We start from the raw sequence: 13,380 nt of genomic DNA, 5'->3' as shown, positions 1-13,380 counted from the left end.
TGAACTCTGGGCCTAGGCACTGTCCCTCAGCTCTTCAGCTCAAGGCTAGTGATCTACCACTTGAACCACAGTGCCACTTCTGGCTTTTTCTGTTTATGTGGTGCTGAGGAATCGAACCCAGGGCCTCATGCATGCAAGGCAAGCACTCTACCACTAAGCCACTTTCCCAGCCCCTCTAAATAATTTTTTTTTAACAAAGTTGCTGTCATTACTGATGAAAGAGGATTGAAAAGCAGGATGGGGGATGGTCTTAACTTCCATTTTGTGTTGGTACTGGGGCTTCAATTCAAGGTGCTCTGCCATTTCTCCATCCCCTTTTGCCTTTAGGTAATTTTTTTTTTTTTTTGTCGGTCGTGGGGCTTGAACTCTGGGCCTGGGCGCTGTCCCTCAGCTCTTCAGCTCAAGGCGAGCGCTCTACCACTTGAGCTACAGCACCACTTCCGGTTTTCTGGTGGTTTATTGGAGATAGGAGTCTCATGGTCTCTCCTGCCCGGGCTGGCTTTGAACCACGATTCTCAGATCTTAGCCTCCTGAGTAGCTAGGATTACAGGCGTGAGCCACCAGCGCCCGGCAAAAGTTTTCTTTTCCTTTTTTTTTTTTGGTCGGTCGTGGGGGTTGAACTCTGTGCCTGGGCGGTAATTTTTGTTTTTAAAGATGAAGTCTCAAGTTGCCCTGGCCAATCAACCCACCTACTGCCTCCTTAAGTTCCATTCTTTTTTTAGGGGGGTGGGTGATACTGGTGTTTGACCTCAAAGCCTCATGGCTCCTAGGGAGGCGCTTTACCAGCTAGCCATACCCCCAACTCCCTTCTTCCCTCTTTTTTTGCACTGGTTGTCTTGAGATAGACTGCTTCCTACAAAACTTGTGCACTGACTGCGATCATCTTATTTCTTGCTTCCCACTGTAGCTGTCATATCAGACCCAGCATCTCCTGGGGAGCTGGAGTTCTTGTGAACTTTTCTGCTTGGGTCTGCCTGGGCCCATGGTCCTCCTGATCTCAGCCTTTCACATAGCTAAGGTGACAGAAATGTATCACTATACCCGGGTATTGATTGAAAAGGGGTCTCATGTATATTCCTGGGCTGGTCTTGAACCACAACCCTTTCATCTCAGCCTTCCAAGTTAAGTTGAATTACAGATGTCAGCTGCTGGTGCCCTGGCTCGGAAGTTCCATTTTTGAAAATGCCCAGGGTGTGGAAAGTCTAGGAGGAGATGTGTAGTCAGAAGCTCAGGATAAAAATTGGAACTGACCATCTAGATTTCTATTGAACTGTTCAGAAAAGAACAGCAAGTGAAGGTAGACAAACACAAAGGACAGAATCACTGAAAGGACCAGAAGGGGAAGAAATGCCACAGAGAACTAACACAGTCCTGGAATGCAGTAAGAACTAGACATATACTTAAGGAGAGCTGATAGGAATTCAAATCAGTTTGAGTCTTATCTTCCATATCATGGGGCAGAATATTTAACTCTGAAACTGATGAAAGACTAGTAAATTTTGAGAAATGTTATTTATACATTGGTTACTAGTTTTATTTGTTTATTAATATGTTTATTGCTACTAGCTTTTAGAATAGTCAGATAGGATGGAAAGTTTGCATGTATGTTTATGAATAAGGAAGCACTAAGAGGAAATCCTGAAGAAAGCATATTAAAGCCCTTCAAGAAAAACAATTGCCCATCTTACTGGGATTCTCAAGCATATATTATCTTAAAACTTTGCTTAATAGAATGCAATTTAAGTACATGATTCATCTAGTCAGACATATGTGAAATGAATAGGGAAGATTGTTACTAATTTATAATAGCATAGCATGTTCAAGATTCTGTTTCAGGAGTTATTTTTGTTTAAAATGGGGGTAGTGAGTTACAACAAAGTATATTTTATCTTAATTTCCTCAAGTGGCAGATGACTAAATGAAATAAATATTCAATTTCTGCAGGCTATTTAGACCTCATTTCAAAGAGAATTAATGAAGTTAACACACATACATATATGTTTAAATTTTGACTTTTAGTTTTAGTGTATTTAAACAAATATTTATTATTATCAAAGGGTAATTTTTCCATTTTTGTTGTGCCCAGATTTTTTAAAAGAGAATTTAGTTACTTGATGACCTTTCATCATTTGAAAATTTGAAATGATAATTTTTAAAATTTTATTTTATTGTAAAGATGCTGTACAGAGGGGTTACGGTTATATAAGTAAGGTAGATTTCTTGTTGAATATTGTTACCCACTCCATTGTTGTTCTCCCACTATCCCTTCTCTCCCGCGATAAATTTTTTTTGTTGTTGTTGGTCATGGGGCTTGAACTCTGGGACTGGGCACTGTCCCTCAGCTCTTCAGTTTAAGGCTAGCACTCTACCACTTGAGCCACAGTACCACTTCTGGTTTTCTGGTGGCTTATTGGAGATAAGCATCTCATGGTCTTTCCTGCCTGGTCTGGCTTTGAACTGTGATCCCTAGATCTCAGCCTCCTGAGTAGCTAGGATGACAGACATGAGCCACTGGTACCTGGCCCCCGATAAGTTTTTTTAACACATAGTTGATTACTAAAAAGGAAATCTCAGTAATCATAGACTTTATGAGAAATTGAATAATTATTTATGTATGTTCTTTTCTACTCTTGAGTAATGCTAAACTGAAGAAGTGCTGTCCAGTTCCTCTAAGAGCTGTTACAGTTTATATAGCAGTAATCTTTTCTGTCTGTCCTTTCTCTGCCACCTGGTATAGGTTTAAGTAATCATGATTTCCCATTAAGCCTTGAAATAAAGGTTAAGCAATGAGGAAGTTTTAGTTGAAGGCTGCTTTAAATTTTAAAGAAGGAAGATTAACTATTTAAGAAATACCAAAATTTATATTGCCTTTTCTTAATTGAGAGATTAAAAATTAATAGAAAATCTAAAATGCCCATACTGTTTAGGAGTGATGCTTACACAAAGTCTCATTTTCTTCTTGTTGTTGTTTTTGCTAAAGTAATTTCAATTTACATCAAGAGTATTTATCTTGAATAACATTAATTGCATTCCTCACTAATAGGAAACAGGGTAATCAATCCCACTGTGATAACAGCAGATCATTTTTCTGGAAAGTTCTTTTTTTCCCCCATGAGGACCAAATTGTATTCTGTGATTAAATAATGTCTTCTCATGTGTCCTCAGGTCAGAAATATTTGTGAGTTGGGAAGATGTACTTGCATGTAATTATTTTTCCTAGTAGGTTTTTTATAGGGACAGAGGACCACCTCATGGATACAAAAAGGTGTTTATGATAAAGTTACTGGAAGGAAATTATTTATGTGATTAAAGCTATTGTGACTGCATGATAAATCAATGCTTGGGGAAGAATTCTCTTAATTAATTATTCACCTAACATAATGTTTAACCCCTTGTTACTCAATATTTATGTCTAGCCAAGGCTAGACATATATATGACTATATATGTATGCATATATAGAGAGAGGGAGAGAGAGAATGATTTATGTTTATTTCATAAAAGAATCACTGGAACTTATATTATATTCCAATATTTTGATGCATATTTCTAGTCTTAAATCTATGTCTATATATCAAATCCATATGTACCAATGGAAGACTGACAATGAAGAAACCTTAAAATTAACTAACAACCATCCCAGTGTGACCAGTTAACTACTTATAAAACATAAGACACGGTGGGTAAAATAGTATTTAGTGTAAAAAGCAACATAGACATCGAAGTGTATAGCCCTGCATTTTCGCGAGACATATTCTCTTAAAAACGTGTTGACCTATTAGGGAGTTAACTGAAGCTCATTATTTGTAAACTTCTGGCATTAATGATTTTAAATTGGACTTGACACTGGCTGGCTAAGACTTTTTTTCTACATGCGGTTAGAACAACTCCAAGTGAGAGAATGGTTTGTACTTAAATGATTTGTGCTGTGTCGGTGAAAGCCATCATTTATTTTCCTTCATTAATAACAATAAATGTAGATGTGGAAACACACAATCCACGGAACTTAATGTGGCTATTTGAGTTGGCATTGTGTAGTTCAAGGTGACATTTAGATATTCCTTGAGAAAGTTCTGCTTGCCTCCTCGAAAGTAAGTCAGGCATTTCTGTGTGTTTTACCTATGATATGATCATGTTTGATTTGCACAAAGGGACCACAGTTAGAAAACAATTGCCTTCCATTCTCTGCCTTTTCTCTGCAATTATATCCTTTGATTTTGGCGTGGCTAAGAGCGATGCTTTTGAAATGAAGTTTTGGATTTGGTAACTTTTCTTCTACTCAAAGCTTCCCCATGGCTTTTCTCCTCCATGAAAATAAAATCCAGATTTTTTTATGTCTTTATCACAAAGCCCTGCAGGGCCTGCCCATGTTCACCTCACCTGCCAACCTTCCTGCTGGACTTTCCCCAGTCATCCTCTCTCTTCTAGCTGTACATGTCTCCTTGCTACTCTATCAACATGCCAAACCAGCTCTAATACCATACCTTCTGTGGCTTCTCCCCTTCTGGAGGGTCCTCCCCCAGGTATTTGCATAGTGCACTCCTTTCTGTTTAGACATTTACTTGAATAACTCCTGTTAAGAAGGCCGGGCCTGATCATAGTGTCTACAATAGTTCCTCACTTGGTCTTTGTTTCCATCCTCTGCTTTAGTTTTTATTTCATTCTCGGTGTAGCATTTATTTTCACTTGATATGTTACATATTTATGCTGTTTCTTTCTATCTGTAATCTCTTAGGAATCAAGACTCACTATTAGTTTTCTGGGTTATTCCCTGGTGGCTAGGACATTTCTGCACACAGAGGGAACCCTGATCAGAGCATACTTGTGGACTCACTGTCATGAATTCCTATAGCTTTGCACTCTGCTTACTTTATTAACGGGGGATAATGGATGCAATGGCTTTCTGTTTAATATTCTCCTCATTAATTAAGCTGCTGGCTACAGGCTTCAAGATTTTCACGAGATTCTAGAATTTTCAAGCTGTCAGGGATCTCCAAGAGCAATGAAGCTTTCTTACAGCATGACTTATTGCGAAAGTGTCAGCAAAATACATAGAAAACAGCTTGTTTACATAGCATTAATTTGAATTCTGCTCTATTAATTTCCCCATGATTCCACAGACATAGATCATGAAATGTTCTTTATTTACATCTGCAAGAGGACAAATTATGCATTCAAATGAAGCATAATTCTACCTCTAAGTGTTCCATGATCAGGTTCTGCCCACACTTGAAAAGCAGGCCCTCAAGCCTAGTGCCTGGTTTGTTTGTTTCTCCAGTCTACATGTTGACAGATCTTAAACCTTAGCAAATAAAAAACATCTTAATTTAAAAAAAAAATGCCAAGGGTCATTCAGTTCCATCACTTTATGAGACTTGTATATAAGCAGCAAACTCTTCAAGTTACTATTATTAACATTTTTTTCTTTCCAATTTTGTATATATTAGATTTAGGCTGCTGCTAACATAGTATTTATGCAGTGAACTAGAAGATTAAAGGTATGGGTTTTCAGGAAAACACAACTGTCTTTTTAAAATTCACACATAGTTTGTTATTTGAATAGAAATCCTCGGATTTAGGAAATAGATGTGATTGAAGAAATGTGCTTACTTGACGGGATTCCTGGCCGCGTCTGGATCTTGAGCTGTGACTGAGCCAACTGTGGTGTTTATCTGAGCGTCTTCTCTTATCTGTAGGACGTAGGCCAGTTTGCTGAAGACAGGAGGTTCATCCACATCCTCCACCACGATTCTCACTGTGGCTGAATCTTTGAATGGACCCAGGTAGAGAAATCGCGGTTCCACATGGGGATTGGAAGCTTCCACCTTCAGGGTATACACTTTCTTCTTTTCAAAGTCCAAGAGCTTTGGAGAAAAAGGGATATGTTGAAAGCAGCCAGGACATAGAAAGCCAAGATAGGAACCATTTTAAGTACAAGTCTCTGATAGATGAATACGCTTAGAGAAATCACTATGCCTTAGTGTGATATTGGGCAGAGGCAGCAAAGATAAGGTATAATTAATTTTCTTCCCACAGCCTAGGCCATTAAGAGAGAAACTATTACCTTAGCCGTGAAAGAGTTCTGATACCACTCAACTCTAATGTCAATGTGGGCTGAAACTATGTCTGCTGTTGATTGAAAGTGCCGGGGGTATTAGCATCACGGAGGGAATCTGGGAGTAGAAATCTGTCATGGCTAATCGCTGTCCCTTAAAATGCTTTCCTATATTTAAATAGAGGGGTCACCAGGAGTCAACCAGAGATATGTAGTGCATTAGTCTGTAGATATTCTCACATCTGGCTTTCATTTCACTTGCTGAGTGTTCAAAATTTGCAAATGCCTGGTGCCCCAGATTTGGATATTAAACTAAATACCTAGACTGGGAGAAGTCAGCTACATGTATAAGCACCTTCTCCACTGATCTAAGGTGCAGCTGGAGTTGAGAATCACAGGTTTGAACCATGCTTCTCTCTTCCTCAAGCAGACAAAATAGATGGCATTTGTTTTGCATGAGTTACCCAAATATTACAAACAATATCCTGATAAGAACTGGGAAGTAATTATTTACCCAAGAATGAAATGATTATTGTTGTCAAAGAACTTTAAGAAGAACCTTTTTTTCCTTTTGGAGTCACAGTGAAGGCAAAGTTTTTTTTTCTTTCTGACTTTTAGATGCTAACAGGATGAGGCTCCGTAGAAACACAATTAATCAAGATGTTAGTGAATGAGATTTAGTTGGCTAGGCAAAATTTCAGTTCAAATCTGATAAGGCACCATGAAAATTAAAAAGGTTAATGCACACTAATGGGTTTCTTAATTATATTATGGTATAAAACATTGGTCTGAGAGCCACTGAAGCATGGTTTATTGTAGTTCTAGGTATTAAGACATGGTTTTAAGAGGAAAAAAAGTTTTTGTTATTTGCATCCACCTGTGTTTATATTTACTAGCATAAAATAGTATGTGTAGGAAGCAGAAATTATTACTCTCTGCAGGATATAAGACAAATCACTAAAATGTTTTTAGCCTTCAGGCATATAAGATTTTAAAGTTTTAAAATTAAAAATAAATTGGGTTGGTACTGTGGTTTGACAGAGCCTGGGCTCTGTCCTTTGTGTGTTTTTTTTTTTTTTTTCCTCAAAGCTAGTATACTACCACTTGGGCTATAACTCCACTTTGGAGATAAGAATCTCATGGACTTTCCTGTCCAGGCTGGCTTCAAACAGTGATCCTCAGATTTCAGCCTCCTGCATAGCTAGGGATACAAGTACGAGCCACAGCACCTGGCTTAATTTCCTTGGTTTGAATGCTACACTTTTGGATGCTGTTCTGTAGTGCTAGACAATTTAGGGATGTAAAATAATACAGAAGTACACAGGTGAAAAATCAAGAAAATTAGAATCTAAAAGATTTATTATCATTGAGTTCCATAAATTCTTAAAGGAGTTGTAACAAATTTGTATTGCATATATTAAATTTGTACCCATTGTGTATCTACTGTGTCTAAGTCATGTTGCCCAGCTCTTGTATCCTCTCTCTCTCTCTCTCTCTTTCTCTCTCTTTTGTTGGTCATGGGCCTTGAACTCTGGGCCTGGATGCTGTCCCTGAGCTCTTCAACTCAAGGCTAGTGCTGTACCACTTGAGCCTTAGCACCACTTCCCGTTTTCTGGTAGTTTATTGGAGATAAGAGTCTCATGGACTCTCCTACCTGGGCTGGCTTTGAACCATGGTCCTCAGATCTCAGCTTCCTGAGTTGCTAGGATTACGGAGTGAGTCAACCACTGCCCAGACTCTAGCCTCTTCTCCTTTAACGCATGTTTCCCAGCTTGTTACCCATTTTGTTTGTTTGGTTCCTAACTGACTTCTGCCAGCTATTACCTAGCAGTTCCATGAAAGGAGAGACCACTCTTGTCCATGTGGGCCCCTCCCCTCTGTCTGCTTAATGTTATCACTTCCTTATTTTTTATGTACACCATCTGTTTATATTATTTATTTACTGCAGAGACTTAATAAAATTTATCATAAGTATAGAATGAAAGAATACATAAAATTAGTTTTAGATCCCTAAGAGCTAACTCCCAAGTTATCTCAGCATCATTAAAATAATTAGAACAATAAAAAGATGAAGGAAGGCTTATGTGAGGTGTTAGTTGTCTTTGGTGACTCGAGAACTAGAGAAAAGTAAGTGTGTCCCTTTATATGACAGTCAAGATGCATCATTACCTTTTTGACGGTTATAATCCCTTCCTGGGTTTCCTGGTCTGTGATGACATCAAACATATCCAGGCCCTCGCCATCTGTGATGCTGTATTCAATTTCCGCATTTTCTCCTACATCAGCATCACTGGCTTTGATCCTGCCAATTGGTGTACCCGGTGGAGAAGACTCAGGTGTTTTAAATTGGTATGAACCTATCAGTCACCAGAGATTTGAATCAAACACAGGCTAAGCATTCTCAGTTACCATAAATTATACCCTCCTATCCATAGAGGATTCATTCCAAACCCCCAGTGGATGCTGGAATGCTGATTGTTATAAACTCTAAATAAAGTATATACACATATATACAAGTGTATATATACATATGTGTGTATACACACACAGTATACTTTATTTAGAGTTTATAACAATCAGCATATATACACATGTATATATGCATATATGTATATACATGTGTATATAGTATATACACGTGCACACATATATGTATCTGTATGTACAGGTATACATATATATACTAAATGTTACATATAGTATTTAGTTTAGATACAGTATTGCAAATACAATATGCTCTTTTTCCCTGTACATAGATACTGATGATAAAGTTTAACTTGTAAATTTGTACAGTAAGAGATTAATAATAAATTCTAAGCATGAAAGCTAGAACAGTTATAATAATAGACGGTTATTAAAAATTTTCAAACTGTTAATTTCTGGAATCTCCTATTTAATATTTTTGGACATTTTGTGATTGACAATGGGTACCTGAAACCACAAGAGGTTAGACAAACCATTGTCTAACCATACTTCAATATATAACCAAGGATGGAGGGAGATCTGAGATTTCTTCTGAACAATGAATGGTGCTCTGTTCTCCATATGTCTTTGCTTTCCCGATTATTCAAATGGTATCTTATAATTCATGACATGTAAATGGAAAGCACTTTTTGTGTCCTGTGCATGGGCTTCTGCGTTTGTGGTATGAGGGTGAGAATGGTTGAAATGTTGGTTGAAATGTTGGAGGAAGAAAGAGAGGGTTTCCAAGTCCTCTATTAATGTAATCTAACAGAAAAAGAATTTAACTGCAATTCCAATGTGCAGCCAGTGACTAGGTGCTTTTACACAAGTCCTTTCTGCCACTGCTAATCCCAGCAGAAGGGGCTAAGTGACATCGGTTTGGAGAACAAATCCACATGGATGCCTTTAACCCAGCTGCACAGCTTCACCTACCTGCCAAATTGGAGTTATGGAGGAATCCACAGAATTAGAAAGCTCTTATTTTGTTTTTCTTGACTAACACTTTCTTTTAAGTTCCATGATAGTATTTGATCTATTTACAAATTTTTCTTGCATATTTATCTTTGCATGATTAATTCAAAAATTTAAGATTTACATGTGAATTTCAGTTGAGATTTGACAGGGAAGCCTATGCTTAGAACTAAAAATAAACTAGGAAATAAGTAAAAAAAAATATAGCCAAAACCAAACAACACAATTCCATTTTCATCTATTACATTTTGCCAATCATTTAAACAAATGGCCTTTGGGGGGGAAAAACAACCCCAAACAGACTATGCCACCACTAAAACACAAGTCTTAATTCCCTGAGTTTTGGGCTCAAGTTGGGGAAAATAATAAAGTAACTTAAATATTTCTCTAGTGGATTCAACTTCCATTTTAGGACCTACTATCTTTGCCTTTCTGTATTCTCTCCTCTCTTGCTTCGGTGCACTGTTTTGGTTACAAGCTTCAGACCATCTTTGGAAAGAAAAGAATGAATGGGAAACCCCTCTTGTACTAAAGTGCTAGTAAATTCTTATATGGTCTTTCCTAGAGAAAGGTGTTGGTGAGCTTAATACTTTCATTTTAGGGGGAAATTATAGGGCTTATAAAACTTTTTATTGTACTCTACATACCAGAAGATATTAGTTAGCTTCCTATTTTTGTTATTTAGTCAGCTCTGATTACATGCTTCAGAAATGAAAGGATTTCCTACTGGCCCTTGAATTCCTATTCTAGGGAAGCCAATAGTGTAGTTGCTGGCAATCTTATTTTTTAAATTTAATTAATAGTGTGTGTGTGTGTGTGTGTGTGTGTGTGTGTGTGTGTGTGTATGCACATTTGCCACTAATGGAGCTGAACTCATAGCTTTGTACTCTTGCTTTGTTTTTTCACTTAAAGCAAGTGCTCTGCCACTTGTGCCATAGCTCTATGTCTGGCTGGTTAATTGAATTTCTACTTGGGTTGTTTTTGAACTGAGATCTTCAAATATCAGCTTCCTGAATAGTTAGCACTTAGCCATTACCTACCTACCTACCTAACTATATATATTTATTTATATATATTGCCATAGGCTACTATGGCAATATATATAAATAAAAGGTGAGTTCGTTGTTTAATAATTGAGGTAATATATGTAGAAAATTATGTTGGAAAGGTATTATTACTTGAAGAAAAAAATGACGTTTAAACAAGTTCCTACTTGAGTGGTTCTGTGCAGGAGTCTACCCCATTACTTGGTACTAAAGTAATATTGGGGCTGGTGCTGTCACTTCCTAGTTGTGAGAGTTGGTGATTTTTTATATGACTTTTGGTGTCACCATTAACCATAAAGAAAACTCTATGATGACAGAGTTATATTTTTAGGAACAGGAAAATGATAAGTCCTCCCTTACAAAGCTTTGTGAGCCTCTAAAAGAGATTACATGCCTGATTAAGTTCACAAAACATAAAATCAAGTATTTTCTCCCCTAACAAATAGCAGCATGCTTGTATACATATGTTCTGCACAAGCAAATTTATGTCTCTGGTCGTCTTTTTTAATAAGCAAAAAGCAAATAAAGACGTTCCTCTTCCAACAGCAGCCATAGCTGAAACTGCTCAGCTAATTACCCAACGGTGGAACATAAAGGTTCACACTTCCTGAGCACAAGTAGTGTTTTCAACTCATTTTAATAATTTTAATAAAAGTGCCAATTCTTACTAAGTCCACCCATTTTGACAATCATGATGGCAACAGGAAATACATATTCTTAAAGGTAGTATTTCACACAATCTTATTGAAGAAACCCATTTAATTAAATGTTCTTACTCTGGGGAAATCGAGGCGGGTTGTCGTTGACATCAGTCAGCGTGATGTTCACAGTAGTGGTTCCTGAGAGGCCGCCCATTTGGCCGCCCATGTCTTTGGCCTGGATGACCACTTGGTACTGCTCTCTGTTTTCTCGATCCATGTTGAGCAAAGCTGTCTTGATGATACCTATGGTGATGACATTTAGGAGTAGAAGGGGATGCATTAAAAATACTTTATGGACTCATTTATTTAGGCAAACAAACACAGACTGTCACCCACAATATGCAAACCACGATGCAGATGTCATGGTGATATAAAGATGATCATGTACAGCCTTCATAACAGAGGATATTACAATCACACAGGGGAGAGAGATACATTCCGGAAAGCTTATAACATAAAGAGAATGAAAATAAGTATGAGTCAAATTTTATGATAGTACAGACTGCAGAGAGTAGAAATATTAAGTGCTATATGAAGACAGAAAAAATATTAACGGCACATGATAGAAGGGTATACACTACAATAGTCACCTGATAAAAAACATGTAGATGGGTTATGAGTAAGTCATTAAGAAAACCCTACATTCTTGAATGGATTCTTGAGTTCCACATTATTGAACTGGCTAATGGTTTCTCAGATGGACCTATAATAATGAACAGTCTGAGGACTCTCTAATCCACAAAATTATGAAATTAAGAAAATGTGGCATCAGTTTTCTGATAATTAGAGTCTTGTATGATCCTTGAGAATTTAGGATTTTATGAAAGCTGAGGAGAGCTGTAGTTCAACTGGTCCCAACAGTAGCCAACCTTTGAAAGTTAGGTTAAATTTATTTCTACTGTTAGGAAGGTATAGGATAATTACTTAAAGGAATTTCTCAGAGTTTGCTTAATCCCTATATAGGGTTTATCTTAAATTAGCTTTCTGTTAAAATCACTGGAAGAGGTTTTATAACTCTCTCCAGTTGTACATTCTAGTGCTTAACAACTAATGAAGCTGAAAATATCTTTTTTTTTTTTCCTTTTTAACAAGAATACCTCAGACAACAGGTCAATTTTACTCCAATGGTCTTGGCTTCAAAGTGCAGCTGCTTGCTGTTCCTCAAATAATAGAACTTCTTTATTTAAATATAGGAGATCATCTTAGCCTTTTGTCCTAGAAGTAGAATTATTCTAATTTTTCATATTCTTTGCTTTTCAACTCAACATTTTCTTTCTCCTTGGGATTCTGTCCAAGTTCACTGAACCTTTTAACATCTGTATTTTCAACTGGGATGTAGAACATAGAAAGATTCTGATTTCTAGTCAAACCAAAGGATGTTTGAAAATGTCTTAAAAGGAAATTTGACTCTCATTATGACAGCAAAAACATGTATAGAATTTAACATACAATACAAATGCTCTTTTGCTACCAAAAAATCATCTCAAATGTATGATTTTTTTTTGGTAGGGAAAATACAGAAAAATGAGATGCTGAGAAAACGATTCTATAGTCAGCTGTGTCAGTTAGCATAGGCTAGTTAATAATGTGACAACAGTCAATACAAAATCCCTATGACTTATCGCAAAGGAAGGTTATATTTTGCTTTTACTCTGAACAGGCAAGCAAGAAGCTCTGTAGGCTTCTGCTATTTATTCAGGCTGTGTAACCCATCTCAACAATAGTTTCCATGACCTCTGTGGCAATAGGAAAGGAATGCAGCAGACTGCGTACCAGCTCCAAAAGTTCTGTGTGGAAGTGACTTGTCTTCCAGCCCATTTTATTTGCCCAACTAAGTCACATGGAAACATCTTAGCTGCAGAACAGACTAGAACGATGCAATCTGTTGCAGTAACTGCAAAAGGAAGTCAGAATATCTGTGAACAGCCATGATAATCCTCAGAAAGAGTTTGCCTTTTAGCTTCAATTTGCACTGCAAGAAAAATAATTGAATTTGTAATTTTTCTGAGCGTGTCCTATGTAAGTACGGAAGATGAGAGATTCATTGTCAGATTTCTTGATTAAAATGATTTGGATGCCATGCTTACAAATATATCATTAGTATTTGGCAGAGAAATACAGGAAATTTCAATCACACTGATTGTT

The 13,380-nt window shown here is 37.2% G+C and overlaps 1 protein-coding gene across 2 annotated transcripts in view; it reads right to left on the bottom strand.

The window, feature by feature from the left end:
- The window catches only part of Cdh6 (cadherin 6), a 132,200-nt gene that overhangs the window by 11,796 nt on the left and 107,024 nt on the right, over nt 1–13,380 (bottom strand). For both annotated transcript variants that reach the window (XM_042690624.1, XM_042690623.1), the window contains exons 5-7: nt 11,311–11,478; nt 8,223–8,410; nt 5,609–5,862 (exon numbers count right to left, since the gene is read on the bottom strand). In XM_042690624.1, coding sequence (XP_042546558.1) covers nt 5,609–5,862; nt 8,223–8,410; nt 11,311–11,478 — 610 coding nt within the window. The remainder of the gene's footprint in view (nt 1–5,608; nt 5,863–8,222; nt 8,411–11,310; nt 11,479–13,380) is intronic.

Source organism: Dipodomys spectabilis, unplaced genomic scaffold (assembly GCF_019054845.1).
Source record: "Dipodomys spectabilis isolate Male_0828 unplaced genomic scaffold, ASM1905484v1 ptg000138l, whole genome shotgun sequence".
Classification (NCBI taxonomy): domain Eukaryota; kingdom Metazoa; phylum Chordata; class Mammalia; order Rodentia; family Heteromyidae; genus Dipodomys; species Dipodomys spectabilis.
The sequence above is the reverse complement of the archived record's forward strand: the minus strand, read 5'-3'. Positions and strand labels throughout refer to the sequence as shown.